At 45.4% G+C, this 24,293-nt stretch overlaps 1 protein-coding gene across 1 annotated transcript in view; it reads right to left on the reverse strand.

The window, feature by feature from the left end:
- LOC308117923 (carbonic anhydrase-related protein 10) overlaps positions 1-24,293 on the reverse strand; it is a 256,609-nt gene that overhangs the window by 119,235 nt on the left and 113,081 nt on the right. The window contains exon 3 of the mRNA XM_080477043.1: positions 23,402-23,544. Coding sequence (XP_080333169.1) covers positions 23,402-23,544 — 143 coding nt within the window. The remainder of the gene's footprint in view (positions 1-23,401; positions 23,545-24,293) is intronic.

Genomic DNA, 24,293 nt, shown 5'->3' on the forward strand with positions numbered 1-24,293 from the left:
TGACTAATAAAAGTCAATTAAAAAAAAAAAAAGTAACAAGCAGTCAAGAGATGAAAATAAATGTTTATAGAAATGTCGTTTTTATGAGAGTCTTGAAGCGGTCCTCTATTATTAATGTGACACTGCCTGTTGGGAGTCCATGCATTCAGGCGTCACCTTCATCCCACCGTCATGCCGTCCAAACTCTAACTCTGCCTTGCATTTATGCCAGACGGCTGTTTTAGTTATGAAGCCACACCCACGTGCAACAACAACATTTTCTAAACATTAACAGTGGCAGCACACGGACATTTGTTATGGGCAGACGACCAAGTTGGATTGTCACTACAGCCACTGTCAACGATGAAAATACCAAGTCGGGTGAAAACTGTTTTCCACGTCGGTGGTAAACGTGGTTTTCGTCCATCAACACAACGGCGAAGCCGGCGTTGTCAGAAAGTAACACCCCGGGAGCCGTTTTCATAGATTATTGCCGTTTTCATAGATTATTGCCGTTTTCATAGATTGTTGCTGTGTGAAACCCAGAATGAGGCCAAGCCCTCCTGCTGGATGTCCTGTTACAGCGGGTGTGGACAGACAACGACCACATGTGACTACATGACATGTTCTTTCTCCTTGTGCCTTGCCATGTTGAGCGAGCGCCGCGTCCACGTCCTCTCTGGCTCCCGCTGGACTCTCTGTTGCTGCTGTGCACTAATGTAAGCAAAAAAAAAAAAAATAATAAAAAAAAATGACAAGGCCTAATGTTGCTTTCATTTCTGTAACATCAAAGCCATAATTTCAGCGCACGTGTCAACGCGAATATGGACTCCCGGGGCACTAGCGCTGAGAGCACGGGGGGATGCGTAAAGTGAAAGGACACAAAGAGCACCTGCACAAATCATCCAGCACGAACAGAAATCCTCCGCAACCCCGTAGAAAAAAATATATATAATATGAGACTTTCTTCAGAAGAGCACATCACCGCCGAGATGCAACAGCTAGAGCAGACGTAGACATCAGAAACTAAATTTTGACAAGAGTAACTGTGACTCTGTGTTTCTCTGAAGCCTTTAACCCCGGGGGCTACTTTTGGAAATCTTTCCCTGAAGTAGGAAAAAAAATACTCCCGGCAGCGAAATGGACAACTGAAAGATCAAAGGATAACAGACGCGAGTAAAGAATTGACAATACAAATTCTTGTCTCCATCATCAGGCCAGAGTGAACTTAGAAAACTAACAGTCCTGCTGATCGAACCTGCAGCCTAAAGAAAACAATGTCCCATAATTAACTCGGAGAGAAAGAGACTCAATGTGCACCACGAATCTGATTTAAACTCGCTGAGTCAGGTTCTAATATTTGTTTCATCAGTTTTCAAAACGCAAAATAAAAAATGACCGCAGAACAGAGAAACCAATCAATCTGATTTGTAAACGCACTCTTTGCTCAACAGCCTGCTGTCGGAGTGTTACATCGCTTCCTGCAGTGATATCCAACAAACAAAAGGCTTATTACTGCGCCTTAACTGTGCCTTTGTTTTAATCGCGAGAACGTCGCTTGGGGCCTTTCATCGTAAACAGCCTCCCAATTTACCGCGGTACCACCACCTGAGTTTTGAGAAAGTGGAACCTGTGAAATGAAAGATGACAACAGGTCCGCCTTCCAGGAGACTCACAATTATCACGGACACGTCACGAGACTGCAGCTATCTTTACTGTTAGGCTTTTTTTTTCTTTTTTCTTTGCTCTCAGCATCCTGCCTAATGTATCGGCTGCTGTGAAGTCCACAGCTAAACATAGCGCCCATAAAGCCGCGCGCGGGAACGCTTCACATCTCCCATTTGTCGTCCCCGGCTGTGTTATTGCAGGATCAGACGGCGTTTTACCGTACATCTCGTTGGGAATAAAAAAAAAAAAACAAGGCTACTGAAGGAACTCTAGAAGTCGAACACGTGACTTGCATCCTGACCTAATGTGAGGGTAATGAAGATCTCCAGCAGCGGATGAAAAGATGGGAGAAGTCCATCGTTCTCCTCATATGATCGGAGGGTAATTGCAGCCGGCAAGGGCCTGCGACTTGGGTTTGGATATCAAACGCTCCGTTTTATGACGGAAGTGCACATTTGAGGCGGAGTGTAGCGGGCAGAGCGGGATGAGGCTGCGGGGAAGTGGCCGACTCTGTCACTGTAGAGAGGCAGCAGGGGGAGAAAAGGCAGACGTGAGCCAACATCAAGGGTGTCGGGAATGTCCCTGTGATCTTCCAGGTTTCCTTTAGAGAGCGGGACTGTATGCTCTGGAAAGTGCTGACACATCAGATGCTCCGTACACGGCACAGGGGGAGGAGAAACGCCATACATACTACCAACTCACTAGTTTTGTATCGGGACGCTCCAGATTAGAGGAAAACAGCCTGGGCTAATTAATTTGGTTCTTTTTTTGTACTTCTCCTGTCAGGTCCAATCTGAAGTTTTCAGTTTGAGTTGTATCTCAACCTTCATTTATTTGTATTCAACGACAACCGGATACCTTTGCCTTTGAAGTTATACTGCGGACATCTCAATCATACGGCAAGAATAACCACAACAACGTGATTTACAACCATGTACGACGTCAACTGCTTCAGCATTAAAAAAAAAAGAAGCGAAGAACTTAATAGAAAAAAGAAAAAAAAAAATATATATATATATATATATATATAAGTATGTGTAGAAGTGTATTTGGAGTTTCTTTGTATGTAAAATTAAAAGAACCTCATACTTTTAGGATGTCATTCATTAGTTTGCAACAATTTTGAAGGCAGCACTTATTAAAAAAGTAAACTTTATTGATATACATGGAAAGCAAAGGTGAAAAAAAGAACCTCCCACGAAGACGCAAAAAGCACAGAAACGCCGATTTTTTTTTTTTTTTTTTTGCTGGTGACATCGATTGACAGGATGATGTTGCGACGGTGGAAGGACCGCCCTGCAGCATCATTTAGCCACAAATGGCACGATGGCAGTGATTAGGAGAGTGACACACTCCACAAGAACAAGTGGATCGTCATGGTATTTGCGGGAAATGGCCGAGAAGACAGAGAGGGCACTGTGGATTCAGTTGGGGAAGTGAGTCGACCTCAATTCAGGGAGACGAAGCTTTATGAAGTACATGCCTCTGCAGGCTTTTGTCTTGCCTCACGATAAGAGTTTAGATTACCATATAACACTGTTGACCCCTGGAAACAATAGAGAGGCCATGTCATGTGGTCATTGGAAGCTTATACTTGGACATTTTTAAGGCATAATGAGGCTAAAAAAAACGCATTGTAAGTCACACGTGGAATGGATGGAGGGTGTCGTCATGCCGGAGACTGGCAGTTGTGGAGTGTCTGAGTGCGGCCAAGCAGGGACAGGAGTTGGAGCAGGACAGGACGACAGATCTCAGACCAGTAGGAGTCGAGCCGCCATCATTAGCAGTGGACTCACGTCCCGCCCGAGGCCCCCTCGCTCCCTCGCTCTGACCCCGTCCTTCACCTCTCCAGCCCAGAGATGGGAGAGCTGGCGGCCTACATTTAGACACACATAAGGCGGACGGGTGCAGGCTTGCACTTTGGTTCATGCGGACGCCACATCGAGAAGCGAGCATTAGATCCCGCCCTGGGAAGACCTCGTAGACGGGGAAGAGAGCGGCGCTCTCAGACAGCCCCGATCCTCGGCTATCGATTGTGAGTCTGCTTTTACTCTCGGCCGCCAGTGAGGGATAGAAAGCTCCCTTCTGCAACACCTTCGCCTTCTCTGCCTGTATTCAATGATAAGTGTTCTGTGCAGGAAACCACTTTCACTATGCAAAAGGTCTTTTTACACTGACTTCCACAAATTAAAGTTCCTGCTGAGCTGCGGCGATGGGGTTGGTCTCCACACTCTCAGGATAAAAGGTCATTTTAGGTCATAGTCAAGTGATTCAGGTATAATGAGAATCATTTATTTGGTCATTTGATGTCTGAGTGACAGTGAATGTTGATGCCAAGAAGTGTCCCGGATTTCACATTCACCTCTGTTGCTCAAAATGTTTATAGATTGAACAGAGGTACAGCTTGAAGTGGAAGTGAAAGATTTGAGCTTAATCTGAAGAAATTACAACAACAGTTTAGACAATCTTTTTCCATCTTTAATTTGCTCGAAAAGCCGAAGTGGGAAAACTTTGTTGATGAGAACCGAATGTAAGGATGAGTCACCTGAAGACAGTGTGCTTTCAGCCTTTAACTGTACCCGCGTTAAGGCGTGAAAATAAATTAACGAGTGATCGTTAATGGAGTTCCCTCTGTACCGCCGACAAATGAGCCGCAGCTTCCACGGAGGATATCTCGAAGGTAAATGCATCAACTAAACTCTCCTGAAAAACACTTCAGATTGATTATGAGACGAGATCTGCTCTGAGGGGAGTTGTCACCAGCTCTGCTCATGTCTCCGCTCTGTCCACCTCGGGTTTTGTACACAAGAGCAGCGTCGGCGTCCAAAAAAAAAAGAAGAAGGAAAGTTTCGCTTGAAAAGCACCGGAGAACATTTACTGTGGGACTTCACGTGTGTCATCTTGAAAAATGAAGTGACAAAAGGTTACGTATTATTCGGCAGGACTGATGGAGATGACTGCCCGGACGGCAGAAAGAAACAGAAACTCTTAACTCCACACCCCGGCATCACGCACACTATTATCCCTCTACATAATCAGTGCAAACAGCGTCAGCTAGTTTGAATTAAAGCACGCAGGATGTAAAAAAACAGCTTCAGATTTCAGTTGTTGCTTTCAATTTGTCACGTCCCGCTCGGAGAGATGACCCAGCAGCAGCAGCAGCAGCAGCGATGTGATCTAGAAAAACCTGGAAGGAAGAGTCGCTCCTCTCCTCGGCGCGGCCTACTTGCTGGGCGTATTTTTTTTAACATTAGAATTGTACATTGTGTGGCTTTATTGCGGGAGACTCTTGAAGCCTGGCTCTGGCTAAAGGCTCAATTCCAAAGCAAAACATAGCACCCTGTGAAAAATGTACTGCGACATATACGCCCCGTGTTTTTTTTTTTTTTTTTTCAAATGGGACAAAGGAAACATACGGAATGTTGAAGATAAGATATTTTATTCTGCTCTTAAACTCGATGTCGTTGGAATTGGATTGCTGAAAGTCAGGCCCCTGGGGACACTTCTCACAGTGTGGGACTGAGAAGACGATGAAAAGCAAGACGTGTGGTGTCAAACTAGGGATAGACGAGGAAAACATTTTTTATTTTTTTTTAAATAGTCAGCCCAAGTAGGAGTTTAGTTACTCGCCAACGCCACGTACTCATGCAAGTACTCCCGTGTACGTGCGGGTGACGTTGCATGACGGGTGACACGTCATGTGATACTCTCGGAGACCTATTCCTGAGTAAAAGTACTCCGTGCAGTATCGGACTCAATACCTGATACTGGTATTAGTATCGCTGCTGCATCCTTTAGTAAAACCATAATAATGTCTTTAAATGGCATTTTTTTTAGGTTGGACTTGTTGACAAATCAAAATCGTGCAACGTGCAAAAAAAATAGCAAAAATACGAGTTACAATAAAATATCTAAACTACCAGATGAGGGCAGTGCTAAATTACTCCCGTGTGACTTGGTGGAACATCTCATAACAGACTGACGAGTTGTGTGTTTTTTTATTAAGCTGGACTCAGTGGAACAGAGAAGTCTCCATGGTTCACTTTGCGTCAGTCAATCAAAACAGCTTCATTAATGCGGAGGAAACATTTCCAGGTGCTTCAGCAGCTCAAAGCTGCCTTTCAGTTAACATCTTGTTGATTTCATCATGTGAAAACCACATTCTGTGTCATATCCAACAGCTTGGCGCTGTAGTAATAGAGTATCTTGTGATAAAGTCAGCTGCTGCACTCCAACTGTCTCGGCCATCGCTTCCATCTCACTCATGATGTAACATAATGTGATATAAAACAGCTGAGCGGCAGCTGATCTCTGTATTCTGATAGGATCGCGTTACAACTTAGATAATGTCACAACTAACTGTTTTTCTTTTTGTTGTTTTAATTTTTTCTAATCAACATCAACTTTCTGAATTTATTAAAATGTCTCTTGAGATCATTGCATTCATCAAAATTGAGACACTAACTGTAATCGGTCAACAGCGAATGGATGAGCCTGCTGATTCTGGCTAACGTTCCACGGGCAATCGCGGCACCGGCGGGAACCTGAAAAGCTCTGACAGAGATGAGGCGGCGGGCGGGAGACGCCGGAGAAGCCGAGGGGTTAGTCCTCGATGAAAAGAAGTGGACCGATGATAAGAGCGTGCGGCGAGCCGGGATGATGAATACTATTCTCTTCTCCCATTTGCTGTTCATTAACTCACTGTCTGCCATAATGGACCGAGTCTAAATGAAAGGGGAGGGAGGAGGAAAGAAGGTTTCAGGTTGTGCACCATTAGAGAGAATTGGACAGAGGGAGAATGGGACGGAGGGCTGATTAGTCTGGTGGTTTTATCTACATCTTAATCGAGCTGAGATTTGCTCTCTCGCCCCTGAAAAGGCCACATGGTGACAAAAGAAACAACAACAAAAAAAAATAACTGGGAAGGTCTATCGAGGCGGCTGTCAGAGTTTATTGTTTGCTCCTTTATCCAAGTAAATATTAAAGTTGACACGTACGCTGAAGAAACTCTGATGGCAGAGAAAGGGCTTGTTAGGGCCAGAGTGAATGGAAGACCCTCGGTTCGCTCCCTTTGTTCATCAATGGGCTCGGGTCGCGTCGCGAGGCGAAGCGTCGACCGAACGAGGAGAAGCGCCTGAGTGGATGTGCATTTAGCTAATTGGAACACGGAGCACTTCAGTGATGGTTAAAAAAAAAAAACACGCCGAGATAAAAGCAGGAGGCATTAGGAGCGGCTGCAGAAGACGGATACTGGCAACGGGATTTGGAGAGCCGCGGTTTCAATCTGTGTCAGCCTCCTAAAACGGCCAACTGTCGAACCGACGGAGAGGATGGAGGCGGAGGGCGGAGGAAAACACCAATCCGGTGAGAGGGCAGAGATGTGTGTGATGGAGAAACACAGAAAAGTAATTATTTTGAAAATGGAAAATAAGGAGCAATAATAGATGTGGAAGAAAGAGGCGGTGACTCACAGCCCTTCTACGTCTTGACTTCTATACATTCATGCAGGGTCTGCGTTTGGACAAAATGTTCCTTTCAATTGTCTTTCGGAACGCTGTGCTGCCCTGTTAGCACTGCGTGTGCTCGCAGGCTCTGGCTCCTGAACATACACTTCGAATGGGAACGTCATTATTTTTAGCGGTACAGCAATGTTCATATTTTATACCCTTCCGGCACCATGTCAGTCCCTTAAGTGCATCCCTACAGCACCAATAGCCTTGCCAGATTGATCATTATGTCATCTGCATGGCTAAATGTGACTCTGTGGGTCGGGAGGGGTCGGAGGACTGTTGGGTGGAGAGGTGGCAAACTCTGAGTTTTTTTCTCATGTAATGTTTGGACATGCTCGCCTTGCTGAGGCCCTCGGGTCTGAAGGCGATGCGACTCAATAATAAATGCGACCGGTGTTCAGGTGAAGAGAGGTGAGAAGAGAGAATATTCATTGTCAAGAGAATCTGTTGAAATCCAGGAACAAATGCCAGGAAAGTACGTTCTCTGCTCAGTATGACCACGAACGTCCAAGTCAGCGGTTTCAAGCTCTCGGCTCAATGGTCTGCTCGAGGGTGAAATACACTGGGTGACTGTGTAAAGTCTAAAGATTATTTATTTTTTTGCCAAAACTAAACCAATCCTACTTTGTTAACCTCACATGGGGAAATGAACAATAATAGTATTTTACATACTGTTGGGTTGGTATTGTATGTAAGCGGAGTCAGATTTCTAATGCTGCTGTACCATGTGGCACCACAGGAGGGCACACTTTCTCATTTTCTTCTCAGGAACTGTGCAGGACTTCTGCCGCTCTTCCCTTTGTGTCCACATGTTATATAAGCAACGATTTGGTGGAGGCTACCCTACGATTCTTCCTGTATGGTGAGTGACGCCGCGAAGGCCTGGCTGCTGCCTGTGGCCTCATGAAGCTAATTGCTAATTCTGCTCGCGCTCCCTGCCGACAAACACTTTCGCTCTTAATGTAGGTAAAAGACAGGATGCCCCTCATCTTTCTACTCAGCCAGCTCTAGATTCAGATCAATTGTTCAAAATGTGTGATTTCTCAATCAACAATACCTTGTATATATTCTCAATACTTTCCCATTTCCCCCATTTGCTGGAAATAGTCTGTATTTTTCTTTATCTGTTGTTTTCTGTTGTTATTTTTTATTGAATTTCTCCACATACGGTATATGTGATTATGAATGAATGGATGAATGAATCTGCCTCACAAACTGCCTCGAGCCCGGGGACGTTCCCACTTCTCCTGCTTCCAGTAAGCTCAGTGCGATTTTTGGCAGAGACAAAGCTAAAGTAATCAAAATGTAATAAGTTACAAAAGCAGACGAGGATGTTACTCAGCTGATCAATTTAGAAGTTGGCCCTGGTAGCCGTTCGGCAGATTGTCTCGAAGCACGAGGGGAACCAGTTATGAAGCGAGCGGAGAGGATCGGTCGGAAAAGACAGCCGATTCAGGCTATCAGCAAAATGTTCCAGGTACGATGTTGCACACTGCTTCTACCTCCTAACGTGACTTGTATTGATTACAGGCCCACAAGCAAGTACAATGTGTTGATGCCATTTAAGAGCTGAAGGTCAATGGTGTGAGGAATATGTCGTTTTTCCACCCAGAGACACATCGACTTGATGAGAAGGGGATCCAGAGACCGGAGGAGGGTAGATCCTCCACCTTCCCCAACAGAGAACACCTGCTTACGTCTGTGCTTGGCAGGTTTCTTTGAGAGCTTCTCCAAAGGAAGTATTACATGTTGTTTTCTTCCTAACTGCCATTGACATCCTTCCAAAGCAGCTTAAATGTACGGAAAGTGTGACGAGACCGCTGCCGATGCGTGTACGTATGTACAGTATGTTCCACTACAGCCTCTCGGCATTGAGCCAAATGTCAAAATGCTTCTGGCAAACAGTGAACCAATTAAATCAGTGTATTAAATGTTTGGATTTGGGGAGAGATTAACTTGTTGCTTACACACAGGGACCTGTTCCTCCCCACCCCCTCTTCCTTTTTATGTATTTCTTTACAGCGTTTCACCTTCCCGACAAAAGATAGTAATGCATCTGGGGAGTGAGACTAAGTGCCGGCTTCTATCTGTTTGTAATGCCAGCTATCTTACAAACACCGAGAGCCGGATTCAAACAAAAACAGCTGCCATTGGGGAAGATGACTCCCCTATTATGTATCTCTCCGTACAGAAAGACCGGGCCGTAGAAAGAGGATTATCATCACACCACCATCAGACACCGGAGAAACCACAACGCGGGACGACGGTGGAAGAAGAGGAGGGAAGAAAAGAGTGTGTTGTAGAGGAGAGATGTCCATCCATCACGTCCCGGCGGACACATATAAACTGGTGAGGGTGAGCCGGGAGCCGGCCGGCCGTCAGCCCCGTGATGGATGAGGGATAACTGGAGAAAAAACATGTAGATCCCAATGAGAGTCATGTGAAGGTGTCACACTGTGAGTGGACTCAGGAAGAAATCCAATGAACACCTTGACGGTGAGCTCTGGCAATGTAGAAAATAATGTTTCAATTCAGAGGTAAGTTAATTATGAGCGCAGGAAGAGTGTGAACAGGTGGAAAACAAGACTTTGTGGAAATGGGACGGGAGTCCATAAGATCTTTACGATTCCACGATTGATATCCACTTTGTAAGTTGCCCTGTCATCATCCTTTCTCATTAAATGTAAAAACAACAACAAAACAAAAAAACTTTCAAGTCGCTTGGGCAATATGTTTCCTGCTGGCACGTTGCATGCATAACGTGCATGGTGATGTTATTTGCACCAACTGGAATTGTGAAGGGAACAGGGAATTGAAACATCGGGAACCGATTCGCAAGAAGAACCGGTTCCCATCCCTACTCAGGGCGCACCTTCTTATTGACGACAGAACTGCTGCTATTGGTCATGAACAGCGCGGGCGTGGAGAATTGTTCCTCTTGCACATGGGTGAGTAGATGGACCAGAGTACGCCACAGTACGCGTACACAAAAACGACGCATTTTCATGGAACCGCGGCCTCAGCCCAACGCATCGTCCAGTATTTGATTTTGGTGTAATGCCTAATGCCCGGTTCACACGGCAGGATAATGAGGCCGATTTTGGCCCCAGATTCTTCCCTTCTGACAATCTTAAGGGCGCTCAGATCATCATAAGATAATCTTATCAGAATCACGTTTGATCTCTCGTTACACACACACTGCACCACCAAAACTGTTAAACCTGGGACTATTTATCGCCGTGTGTGTGCGGTCTCTTCGGTTTGGGAAATCTGCCGACAATTTTAAAACCCTGCCGTGTGAACCAGGCATTAGTAAATCAGAGATCCACAACGTTTTCTTGGAGGCGTTATTGAGACATCGCACCCGTATGACGTTACTCAATAAGTTCAACACTTTAATGGTTTAACAACCTCAGCAAGTCTATTCGTCATTTCTATATTGAACAATTCGATTTACTTAGTTGTATGTAATATTTCATTCAATTTAAAAAGTTGCCTGTCTTGGTCTTTATTTCAGAAACCCAGTTGCTTGTCTTCCCCTCAAAGGATCTGGCAACAGTACTTGTGTGATTTGTAGTCACTTGATTTCACCAAAGAAAATAAATGTCAACTTTGTGATTTCCAGATATCCGTTTGTAATAGCTATTAAACGCCCGCAATAGGTTGAGCAGTGTTCTCGTGCTGCATTGACAAATTGATAGGGTGTCGCCGGCTCCAGCCACGGTTACACAGCTTCACACAGACCGAGCCGTCCAGAGAAAACGTGTCAGACTGGCGGAGTTGCAACAATAACAAGGACGGAAAAGCAGCTGGACGAGCGACGAATTAACACGACGTCCAACGCACACAATTACCCGGCAGTTTACTGCAGGGAATATGAGTCGGCGTGCGTTGTCAGAGTCAAGATACAGATCAGTGTATGAACTGTCAGAACGCATCAGTGTGAACACGGTGATGTCGCCGGTCTGCACATATTGGTAAATTGGTTGTGCGTCAGGGGAAGTCGCCGTGCTTCGGCCTCTAACATCGACTATTTGGAGAATTCAGGCGATGAATGAGATGAAAGAGTGTTTTTCCCGAGGTGATCCAGCCTTTTTGCATTTGATCAAACACGTTTAAAAGGAGGTGATGGAGACTGAGAAGTTCCCGGTGTAGATCTGACCCAGAGCTCCGTACATACATACACTTCCTGCTTCTCTTTCCACCCACATTCAGCCAGAGGAGCTGGAAATGAGAACCTGGCTCATGTGCGAGAAGCCACCTGTCTCTTGACGACTGCTTTCCAATGAAAAGGTGAGAAACTACATATCTGTTTGAGTTTTACGACAATTTGCCACTTGAAGGTGGAACTTCACGTTACTCACATTAATTTTGGAATGTGACCTTGAGAGTGCTCAACTCATTTTGATCGTCTCGTTTCAATCAAGGAGCTTTAGAAAACGTTGGAACTGTTTTATATGTAACTCAAAACTTTGCTTGTTGTTGTTGCTTCTGGTCTTTAGAAATACACGGGGCAATAAAACAGACTCACAACAGATGGAAATGCTACATTTGGTCTGTTGGTATCCGCGGCTAGCTCAGTTGGTAGAGCATGAGACTCACAATCTCAAGGTGGTGGGTTCGTGTCCACCCCCGTGAAGCTGGAGAAAATGGATAGATGGACTGTTGCACTTTGAAAGGGAAGCACCTCGATCAGTAACCATTAGTGTTGTCACGATACCAACATTCTGGTACCGATACCACCGTGTATTTCGATACTTTTCCAAATAAAAACAGACCACAGTTGCGGCCTTGTGGATGTAGCAGCAGCCATTGTTTCCCTTCTGTCTCTCTCTCTCTCTATCTTTCATTCCTCTCTTTCACCAGACTCTTGCTCTTTACGGCTCTGTTAGTGATGCACTCGATTTCTTTGTACGGAGTTTCCACGGGTCGTTTGAGTCAGTTACGCATGCGCACTCTCACATGGACGCAGACGCCATGTCATTTACACCTGTGCATCCGGTATTCTTTTCAAAGTACAAGCTCGGCTGGGAGAAGATTGTTTTGAAAATACGTTGTTTTGACTTTTATTTTGAAGTTGTGTCCAAGAATGCCGTTGGTAAAAAAGGTCAAGTATAAAACACTAATTCAGTTGCGGATCTCGGGTCGTTTTTTTTCCACACCTCTCGGAAACCAAAGTGCAAAAAAACCCAAAGAAAAAAAAGAAAAAATAGCCGTATTTGATATATTTTACTTCTATATATACTTTCTTAAATGTATCAAGAGCAATTACCATAGAAAGCTGTTCCAAACATGCTTCCATTGTGATTTCTGCTGCCAGTACCCATAACACCAATAATCTATCCATGTATGTTTGTCGTTTTTTTTTTTTAGAAGACGAGGAACACAAATATTCGAATATACCGGATTGAAACTTCAAGACTCCCACTGGTGAATGAAAAAAGAGAAAAATGACAACGTACGATTGCAAATGTTTAAATTTGGGTTAAGCCAATGTTTCGCAATATTAAGAATAAAGCTGGGGTGAATTATATATTGTGCATTCAAGCTAAAATCCAAATGATAGAATGAAAAGTGTAAGAAAATGTTTTTTTTTAATGTCCACTATTGGTCCCAATATATTAGAATGATTATATTCTGTGTTTTCTTAAACGTGTCAAATCCATTTTTTGACTTCACCAAAATTTTGCAATTCAAAAACAACGTTTTTACGTATTTGTTTACGCGACCCTGATCAATGTGGGGGTATTTTCGGGCTTGATCAGCCCGACAGTAACTGCACCCTAATTACTGACTTGTCTAAGTTCTCAGAGAGTCCAGTAACCTTGTTAGGTGAAATAATTCGTCTTCATCAGCAGCAAAGACTCGCAGTGAGTCCCGATGGGCCCCGGCCTCACTTCATCAATTAGAGGAGCCCGATTTGGTTAGATTACGGCCATATATCTCACACAGGTCGCATTTAGAGGCATTATTGTCGAGCCTATGACCCAGTTAGAGTTGCAGAGGATGTCCTCTGTGGCCGTGGACATCAGGCTGCTTCCTCACTCACTGGTAGTGATCCTGCACAAAATAATCTGTCCATTACTCACAAGTTGGTTTTGTAGTTATTGTTACATGATCTAATTGCTTCCGCAGTACTTGGAAGTTCTTTTTTTGTTGTCTTAAGGTGACCTGATTACATATTTATCATATAATTGCTGCATAGTTGATGAATTCTGTGTGGGAAACATTTACACAACCGGTTCTCAAGTCATGTTTTCACAAAATAACGACTTCCTGGAGTTTCCCCTTAAAGAAATGTTCACGGTGCTACAGATCGCTAAAGTAAACGACACAATAATCGTATATGTGTTCAGTGGGATTGAGTGGATTTTTAAGGTGATGCAGTTTGAACAAGGGACTGTGGGTTTGGGTTTCTTCTGTCGATTTCTAAAGTTTTGTGGTGTCATTTATTCATAACAAGTCATAATTACTATATCTAATATATGTCTTCTATGATGTGTCCATCAGCCAGAGCTTGGCCATGAAAATCCCTCCGTCAGCTCCGCCTCAAAGCCTCAGACAACACCACAGACTGCAGCGCGTCGTCCCAGGAGACGTCATTACCGGCTCTGAGAAGTCATCCATCAGGGGAAGAAGAGACGACCGCTGCTTCAAAAAAAAAAAGTTGGGACGGGTTGCAGACGGGACCCAATCTAAATCGGATCACATGAGACTCTCCGACTCGTTTTCAGCTCTAAACCCCTGTGATAGCCTCTTTTTTTTTTGTTCCACAGTGCTCATTAGCACTGTTTGAAAAGCAGATGAAGGACGATGGAGGAAGAGCTGTGTGTCGTGCAGTGTCCTGCCTCCGCCTGGCTGTCTGCGCAGGACATGGGGTAACCCCGCCAGCTCTGACCCACTTCCTCACAAATCAGCCTGTTACACACACGCACGCACGCACGCACACACACACACACACACACACACGCCACCTCTCCCCTCCGAACAAACCGGAAACTTCAAGTGAAAACGCAAAACGTTCCGTTTACATTTCGAGTGTCCAGCTCCACAACAACGGGAGCCACTGAAAACGCAACTTTGTGGAAATGGCTCCCAAGGGGGAACTTTTTGAAAACGCTCGGGCTCTGCAACCGCGTAAGCGAGGAAAGAAACGACACAGCGCACGCGCACCACGGCCGTAGTAAATAGCTCTTCTGCACACGCTCAGCAGATGAACAATAACAACACTGTTTCCATAATCTCCTGGACTTGGTAGTTTTATTTTGACAGTCGGTCATTGCGTATCGTTGTCTGTACCCCTGTGTGTGTGTGGTTTCATTCCAGCAACAAGCTCGTTTTAACTATATTGTTCTCAGTGTTTCTGCTCTTGCCATTCAACGAACGTCGTTTTGAAGGACGTTGCCGTGTAAGCCTGAAACTTTCCTGACGAGAAACAGCAAAGTCGATGCGTTTTGACTTGACAGGACGGGGCCTGAGTCTACCTCCGACATGCTGTGTGAGGGGTGGAGGTGAAGCAGCTCCCCGCAGCCGCCCTCCCAACCCCAACCCCAACCCACCCCTCCTTAAAGTGCAGAACGAATGGGAAAGTAACAAACCACTCAGAAGGAGTGCAGAATCAACAGGAGAAATAACAAAGCTAAAAAATATCCCAATTTAGCTGTTGGTGGACTTTCATTTACATTTGAAATACAGCCAGAAAAATACTCAGAAATATCTTCTCTTTTTTTTTTTTTTCACTAAATCATTTTTGTAATTGTGATTATAATATGTGGAATGTTTCAGTTTTCCCTTTCATTCTGCCAGCAGGACGATCCATCCCCTTTCAATCAAGACACTGATCCCAACTGCCACCAAACAATGGATTTGATTGTGAGAGTTCAGTCTTGAAGGAAGTGGTCAAGTCTTTTTAAGTAGTGTTCAACCGTCACAGCTGCCGCTTCTTTTTTTTTTTTTTGTAAATGCTGGAAAAGCTGACTCTCATCAGTCTGAGTAATTACCTGTCTCATCTATCTGTTTTTGGAATCCTCATAAAAGAGGCCACAGCATTAAAACAACCATCTGTCTTCAACCAGCTGCTTCTTCTTTTGCTTGACGTGCAGCTCAGATTTGCCTGGATTTGGCTTCTCCTCTCTTTTAACCCAAACCTGCAGAATGCAATTTGGCATCTGGGCCTCAAGATCTCGAACCTCCATCCATCCATCCATCCATCCATCCATCCATCCATCCATCCATCCATCCCCACATATGGTCGTACCACGGATGTTGACATCGATGTAACCGGTGATCTGCATTTGTATCTGACTGCAGAATTCAATTGACTCTCTTGACATTTGACTGTCTCGTGCCTCAGTTTAATGGCGGTATTGTGCACTTGCCCCTCAACCCCGCAAGTTCAGTCGACCCAAACGTAACTCTTGACTTGAAACACAGTTTGCAATATATGAAGACAACATTATCACAATGCATGTAGCTCCCGTTTACTTCAGCTTGCGCCTGTGACTCACGCTCGTCAACTCATTGACTGTGACGAGTACAGCGGCAAACTCCCGCGTACGCAGCAAGAACAACGCTCAAAGTGTTGCCGTCTGAACTGCGACGAAACGACCACGATCGCTGCAGGTGAGGCTCGACGCAGCCGCATAAACGTGTTGCAAGTAGCAGTGATTGAGCGACACGTGGATAATCCAAGTACCTTCAGCTCCTAAAAAAATCCATTTGGAACAATATCAACACAATACCGCCGCACATCTGTTTTCCAAATGAAACTCTTTATTGTGGCGGCTGTTATTGTGGGAATGTGACGGATTGGTTAACTGTACGAGCCGCGTGCTAAACGGGTGGGAAAGCACTGAGAGTTCAACTGAGCACCTTAAACACTGAAATGAAGAGAACCTCACTAAAATAGATGGAAACCATCAAGTAAAGTATGACGACTGCACTCAAAAGATATGCAACAATATATGTGGCTGGGTTGTACAAACACAGGCGAGGTTGGGTCCCTGCAGACTCCCGTAAGAACCCATAAGAGCAAGAAGTAAAGGTTCTGCCGCGACGTCAGCCAACTGCCGAAAAAAAATACTTGTTTGGCAGGAGGGTTCAAACTCCGAGAGGAAGCTGTGGAACTCGCAGGCCATGCCCCCTCGCCGCAGACCACGCACCCCTCACAGCAGGCACACGTCTGTCAAGCAAGCATTTTAGCATTTTAGCTTGCCAACTGCACAGCAATAGTTCTCGCTTCAAATGTTTTCAGAAACACCTTACCTGAACCGTTTCAGTTATAAAAGAGAAGGCTTGTGTCCGAGCCGCCATTTTGGCCCGGGTTTAACTGCACCATGTAACTTCACACTCCGACTCGTTAACGAGCTGCGGGGCTCATACAGTAGAGAGGCTACATGCTAAATATGATTAGCGAGCTGGAAAGTGCAGCACACTGCAGTGCGGCACCGACGCCCTTCAGCCCAGACTGTCGGCGAAAACCAAATTTTCTGGCCGAAGAAAGTGATGTCACTTTGTTCGGCAGTGGCCAACTTTCTTCTTGTTCTTATGGCGTATGAACCGACCTTCAGGAGAACCACGGAAACAGATCGAGACCAAGATGTTACAGGATGGTATGTAAGAAACAAGGCCAGCACAAGGTGGACCCAATGAGGGAAACTAGGACATGAACTGCAAACATAGAAAACTGAGTGTGATAATAATGAGTAACAGGGGAGTTGCTCCACCCACAAACTAAATAACAGGCACGGGACGAGACCTCAAGTTGGTTAACATGAGTGCAGAGACCATAATCTGAAAATCTGAAGGCAAGAAAACCTCTCAAGCTCTAAAATAATCCTAAAAAACATATTTCCTGATTTCACTGATGACGTGTCAGGATGTAAAAATACTCACACGCTTCCTTTTCTGTTTGATTCGGTTGCACGTACCACCGAAACAACTATCTGTATTGTGTCAGCAGTGTTGAGGTTATGACACGTTAACTGTGCATCCGCTTCAATAAATCATCGGCGGCGGCGGGGGGGTCGGGGGTGGGGGGACCCACATTATCTGCAGGTCCAGGCGTATGTGTGGATCGTGCAGCTACCTGCAAATATCTGCAGTGATCCAACCTGGAGCAAAGCCAACCGGGGCAGCAGAGGCAGCGGCTGTACAGCCGTCACACACAGGGACAGCACTGCGCGCTGATAGAAAACACCTGCCGTGCAACACGGCCGCGCGGAGGGAGAGCTTCAGTGGCGCCTTTTCTGACTGATAACTGATCGGTTGGCTCGTCCGGCAGGGCGAAAAAACCGGAGGAGGCGGCGCCCCTCTACAGCTGCCGTGCTGGAGCCTGTGCCGTCCGTTGTTACACCTCACAGTCTCTGCGATTAGACAGATGCAGGGCGGCCAGCGGTGAACACACACACACACACACACACACACACACACACACACACACACACACACACACACACACACACACACACACACACACACACCCCCAAACCTGCAGGTCGCACCTCTTCAGACTTGGTCATCCGGTGGACCAGCACCTCTTGGAACTGGCTCTTTACATCACAGAGGTGGAAAACGTAGTTTTTCATTATTTTACTCAAGTAGAAGAGCAGATACTTTGTAAAAGCAGAAGTGTTATAGATTGACTGGAGTTCTTGCAGCCAAGAGAAAATTCCAAAGAGGGGGATTCCAAAGCACGTGCTTTTCACCAACGACTCTCCAGCGTGATCATCAGCAAACACCATGATCTCACAAATTAAAGAATTTTCGAACGCAGAAGGAAAGAAGTAATTGACTAGCTGGGCTGTGTATAAATTACTATTATAAATAATGTAAAACTGATTTCAAGAAATGCGGAAATCACGGGTGAACCAACCAACAAAGCCACTAAATGTAACCAAGGAGGAGGAAAATAATCACAATAAATCTGCACATGATCACTAGTTTTGCTCTGAATACAAAACGACCAATACTTTGGAAGTACAGGTCTTCTATGACTACCATGATGTTGTCTTGACTCATTTCCGGAACTCAGCTTCAGACTAATGAGTAGACATCATTGTAGTATTGTAGTAGTACTGTGTTGCACGAGTTAAACAAATAAAATTAGAAACAACAAAAAACTTGAAGCAGCCTCGAATATCTGCAGAGTTGTGTACCCGCTTCCAATCAACGTATTTTGTTTGTGGAGAAGAGGAACGTTCATCCATACCACCGACGTTTTTCCTCTGGATGAAAAACTGTCAACCTCAAAATGTCGTGACGTCTCTCACGTCACGCTTATGAACAAATGACAAGGCGCACAAATCACTCCAAATACAAATAAGTACAACTAGTAAAAATAGTACAAATACGAAGTATCTGTGTACTGTATACTACTACACACCCAGTTAGAACCGAGAGCTAACTGGATGACAGGTTCATGTCTCGAAGCTTTAAAAACACTCGTGCTCCGTCACTGGATGTCGGTTCTAAGTGCTTCTCCAGCCGAAAAGATCCGGTTTTCATTTCTTCAACACGCCCGGATGAAAGAGCGTCACGGCGAAAAACATCTCGAGCCGCATGTTCCACAGACGTGAGGAACAGTGCCGGCTTCTGTCTGCGTTTCAGTTTGACACATAAAGCAAGGATGGAAAAAAGGACAAAAAACATCGAGTCCTGTTGTGTAAGTGCCGTTTATAAATGTGAGGGACGAGTGTCACGGCACCGGAGGGGGTGGGGGGGGGGGGGGGGGGGGGGGGGGGGGGAACCGAAATCATGCTTTATCTGCCTCCCAAGCTCCAAAGTGATTAAATTCATTAAAATCTCTTCAAGTAATTGCAGCTCATCTATGGCAGAGTAAATATTCAATTAATAGAGCCTTTTTAATAACTGTGATTTCTTCAACCTGCTGCACATAGCCTTGCATGTCTCCTCGTCGTTAATTAAAAATTTTCTTTGGAGGTCAATTAAATTTCCTTTAACTGTTCATTAGCCATAATACAGGGCAGCATGAGAATCTATTAAAGGAGCAGCTCATCTCCGCCCACCCCTCATATATTTTTCATGCATTGTGGCACAGTAGGGGCATTGGGGGGTGGGGGATTAATTTACCCCCCCCCCCCACCGCGCAGAGCGTGGGGTTTAAGCTCTCTCCGGGTTGTGGAGGTGGCGAGCTGAGGCCGGGCGGAGGCTCTTTACCGGTCTCCGTGGCGTGTTTGGCCAAGGCTGACTGGCTGCCAAACAGCCAGAGACGGAGCGGGGATGAATCAGCACTGACAAGGTGAAGCCGGCTTCATGTTCGCCGGCTGACAGCTCAGGTGCTCAGAGAGACGGAGACACAACAGATTACATTTAGGCCACTGGAAATGGAAGGGGAGGGATGGAGAGAGACAGAGATAAAAGAGAAAGGGAGAGCGACTCCAAAATGGTTTCTGGAACTCGAGAAACTTTTCTTGGAGATAAAGCAGAGGAGAGTTGAACTTGTGTGTGGGCGTTTCTGGGAGCCGTTGGTGTGCAGCGGCTCCTAAAACTCATCGAAGATGAGACTCCAACGGCGAGCAGTAAATAGGAGCGCTCCCAAAATTAAATGTGGGCCAATTACGGGCCGCCTTGATGGTCTTGTTCAGCTTTGTTGCCTCGGACACTGAGACTGTCCTCTTGTAAAACACCGACCCGAAAGATTGTTTGTGCAGGCAGCTTATTACGAGCCATACTTAAGTTTTACTGGGAAACATCTTCTGACTGTCGAATGAGACAATCAGACCTCAAAGTGACCCGGAGCGTGACTGTGGCGACATTGACTCATAAACCGTAATCTTTTTTAACTTGCGACAGATGCCGTTTATCACTCCGGGCTGGTTAGTTGTGTCTCCCTCTGGTGGCAGGAGGAAGTATGACAGGAGACACGGAGAAAATCAGCTGGTTTGTGACGAAAGTGGAAAGTCATCATTTGGAGACTTGGATGAGTAAAATGAATGTGTTCAATCGGGTGTGATAACACGATTTTTTTTCTTTTTTTCTATTTTAAGATTCAAAAGATAACTCAAATGAGTCAAAAAATAGCATCGGTCAACGTGAGAACTGACTCACAAACAAGCAAGCATCAAAGCTCCGACAGCTGCCTATTACTACTCTATGAATGTGACTGAGAAAATCCCAACAGCAGGAAAAGAGCAGCTGTAAGTAGATGGAACGCAGTAGTAATTATTATGAAGTGTAATACTGAGCTTTTTCTTTTTACTAAGACCAATATAAAGCACGCTAACCTGCAGGCTGTGCAGGAGAGACGGTGTGTTTGGTCCACAAAACGAAATCTCGTACCATGAAGTTGGGCATGTTATCGAACATATTGGAACATGAAAGCAAAAGAATAATAAAAGCTAATAAAAATGTGCTCCTCCCCAGTATTCTGCGCTCTCAGTGACACGAGCCAAATGTTCCATATTCCTGAAGGTAAATCTATAGTGTCCTGTTAAGGCCGACACACACTACAGGATCATCGGGACGATTTCAGTCCCGATCTCCTCCCAATCATCGGGGGAGTGTTAAGATGTGACTTTGTCGGGCCCGATCCACTCGGAACGTTCCTGACTTGTTGATGCGAGACTTCATGAGATTATATGATATTCATTCATCACCGTGACGGCAGAGGAGATGTGCGCTCCAGAAATACATGTTTCTGCAGTTATATCAGGCGTGACCATTATTATTAACCCCATTATTACACATAAACCCTCGTGGAACTAAACAGACTTGGAACAAGTCGGGAACAAGAATAAAAACATCCTTTAAAGCCTCAGTGACGAGGATTTATTTTGTTCTAAACACTCCCCTCTCCGAGTTCTCCAAGGGGGCGGGACAATCCGTGCACCAATCAGGATATTCTAAAAATAGGCGGGTTGTTTCCAAGAGTATCGAGGTGATTTATCCCAGTAAGAAGTTAATCTGCTTTGCAGTACTGAAATCCCGGGGTTAATCCTGAAGTTACCGATAAAAGAAAATCTCGATAAAAGAAAATCCTGCGTCATAATATAGACTCAAGGTAGTTTTGTAGAAGTCTATGGTGCAGAGCCTGAGCCCGGTGTGTGAGTGCCGAAACTCTTTAGCATGTAGCATGTAGCATATAGCATCGTTGGTGTGTGAGCCCCGAAACCTTTTAGCATGTAGCATGTAGCATCGCTGGTGTGTGTGCCCCGAAACTCTTTAGCATGTAGCATGTAGCATGTAGCACGGCTCTGTGCTACAGGATCCACTGACCAGTTTAACTGGTGAGCGACATCGGGCTAACTCCGCTGGTCCAAATGTCTCCGGTGATTAAAGTTACTCTACCAGAAGAAAGTTTTCAAAATCTACTTCCCATAAAAGGAATCTCTTCTGCACAGAGAATAAACAAACACACCAAAACGAGACCATTACCACTCATTCCCACTATTCTCTTAACTAGCATATCAAAGATAACGTTGCGGCCGCTCAAGTGAAAATATCAACATTTGACCGATTTAGCATGAGAAAAGCCAGACGTCTTTAACCCACGAGAATAGCCTGAAATGTTGTGAAACTGATCATTGATTGTTTTTCCAGTGCAAATGGAGATCTGGCGAGATCAGGTGGACAAACGGGATCTTGATTCAGGGATTTCCGTGGCCGCTAAGGACGTAACCACGTAATATAAAAGCTGGAAATGTGTAATGATGAATTTTCATCAGAAATGAATTGCCAACGTATTAGAGATGTACAAAAACTGGCTCCTAAATTATACATTTTTCCCGTATTGATTCTGGAAGCACTTTAAGGTGCTGGTGTCTTTATATTTTGGTAGAACATAATTTATACTCTTAAGTGGGTTATTTTCATTAATATTGAAAACTCTCCAAAACCACGGACATCGCTTGTGGTCTCTTGTGTAACTGTGGGCGACGTCATGTAATACTAGCTGGGAGGTGTCGGGGAGCTTTCACGAGTACGAGTACGAGTATGAGTACTCCGTGGACGAGCGGACTCGATAGCCGATACTGGTATCGGTGTCGGTGCATCCCCTGATTAGGAGTGTTGATGGTGACAGTAAATAGAGACAAGGTCAGCCTCCTCACTGGCATCACAGGAATCGTTTCTCACTATGAAGAATTCCAGCTCTGGTTTTTTTGTTGCTCTGAGGGAAAACAACCACATACTGTCAGACTCCGTAAGCATTCGTGCAAATGTTGTTTTCTCAGTAGAGGACAGTCCCGCCCAGACTCATTTGTCTCCAGTGCTGACATTGAGACGTAAACCTAAATATCACATCCTCCCTCCCTTCCTTACTCTGAGAGATTTATCCTAATAGCGGTAAAATGGTGCCATTGTGAACGATGTCCCTGCTCCAGACGCTCGGCAGGGATTGCTGCTCTCAGGGTGCAGCATGAGGGCTCCGACACAGGGAAAGAATGTCATTTTAATTATTTTATTGTAAGTCCCGCCTAGCAGAGTGAGGGAATGAGCGACTGAGTGTAATCACATCTTCCCTTAACAGTTCTTCCATTGTATTCTAAGCATGTCGAAGGATCTGCAATTCAATTCTGGGAGATTAAACTCCCCGATAAGAGACTGCCGGACCAGAACCTTATCAAACAAGGCATCACGGGGGTCTATCGGTGAGATGAAGACGTATACTGTAGCGGTGTACCATGGGTGGTAATCTGCAATGCGTCCTATACGCTCTATCACTGCCCAAGGCTAACCCTGTTCTCGCTGCTGGAATATAAACATAAACTAATCATAACATTAATCTCACCATGCAAGCGTGCACTTTTGAAAGCAGCCCATCTGCGAAGGCTTCCCAATTAGCTGCTGTCATATGGCACACCACCGAACAGATCTCTGTCCTTGGCGCACCGCTGTACAGCGGGAGAAAATAAACAATATGCTGGGCTAATGTGTTGTCAGGCAGCCGGCTCTCATCTATAAAGCCCTTAAAGACAAAGTTCGGGGGTTCTATTCTGGAAGCAGGGCACGAGCATTCTGCATCCTTGAATAGGTGAATCGTGCTGTGTTTTATCGCCGGGAGAGCCCTGCGTTAGACAAATGGCTGGCATTGTGGGCCAACACAAACCGCAGTTAGGAGCAATCGATCAGGGATGTGCGCAACCTTATCAAGGCGCAGCGCCGCTGGAGGAGCAGCCAACGCCGTCGCCCCCAAGAAGCCGTGCAAAACCAGTGGAGAGGTGTGGCCCTCGAGCAGAAACCAAAGGCTGGCCTCAGTCCCGCGCCTGTCAGCGTGCGCGTCTTACCTTGCGTCCGCCCGTGTTCAGCTTGATGGGCGTGAGGAAGGGGTCGAAAATCATGTGGCTGGTCTCAATGTTGACGGGCGACTGCCTCTTCCCCACCGAGCACAGGTTCCAGGCCGAGTTCACCAGCCCCCAGAAGGACGGCACTGCAAGACACAAACGACAGAGCAGCTGTTTAGAGGCTGAACATCTGCATCCAGGAGATAGGAGCGCATTCAACCGAGAGCAATTTGCGGATGGGAACTCCTTTCTTTCTTCTCTTTTTACGACCAGACTCGGCAAACACGGAGCGAGATGGCTTTAATTAGCCGGCTTAATTTATGTGTGCATTTAATTGCTTGTAGCCAAAACTGAATGCTTCTTTTTCATGAGAAACTGTACACTTTGCATAGGGTTTCTCATGTCATTTCCACTCCCGGGGTGACGCGTTCTCCATTTCGTGCCATGTCATATCGAGTCACGAGTGAAAAGAGGCTCTGGGAATACACAGCATGAAGCACATGCTGTAAATGAAGGCTGTTGTCACCCGCGTCTATAAGGAAAGAAAGCAGAACAAGTCACAATTGATTTATTTTAAGATATAAATTAAGACCCACATGACATTCGTTCCAAAAAAGGAGACCGTGCAAGTAATTTGAAAACTCAGACGTATATTCAGTCAGAATTCATGAAGACTAACCGATGCTGGCTATATCAGCAGTGGAGCACGCTGCTCTCAGGCAGACCGGGGAGGCCTTAGTGTCGTTAGGGCCTAAGCGATTGATTTCAAACCATAAAGTAGTTGCAAGCTTGCGTGTTTCCATATAATTGTGCTGTGAAATTGCCGGATTTTGAATGTCACACTCTTATCTTGTCAGGATCAAATTGATTCGGTCTGAATCTGTCAGTTCCAATG

This window comes from Lipophrys pholis, assembly GCF_963383615.2.
Source record: "Lipophrys pholis genome assembly, chromosome: 1".
Classification (NCBI taxonomy): domain Eukaryota; kingdom Metazoa; phylum Chordata; class Actinopteri; order Blenniiformes; family Blenniidae; genus Lipophrys; species Lipophrys pholis.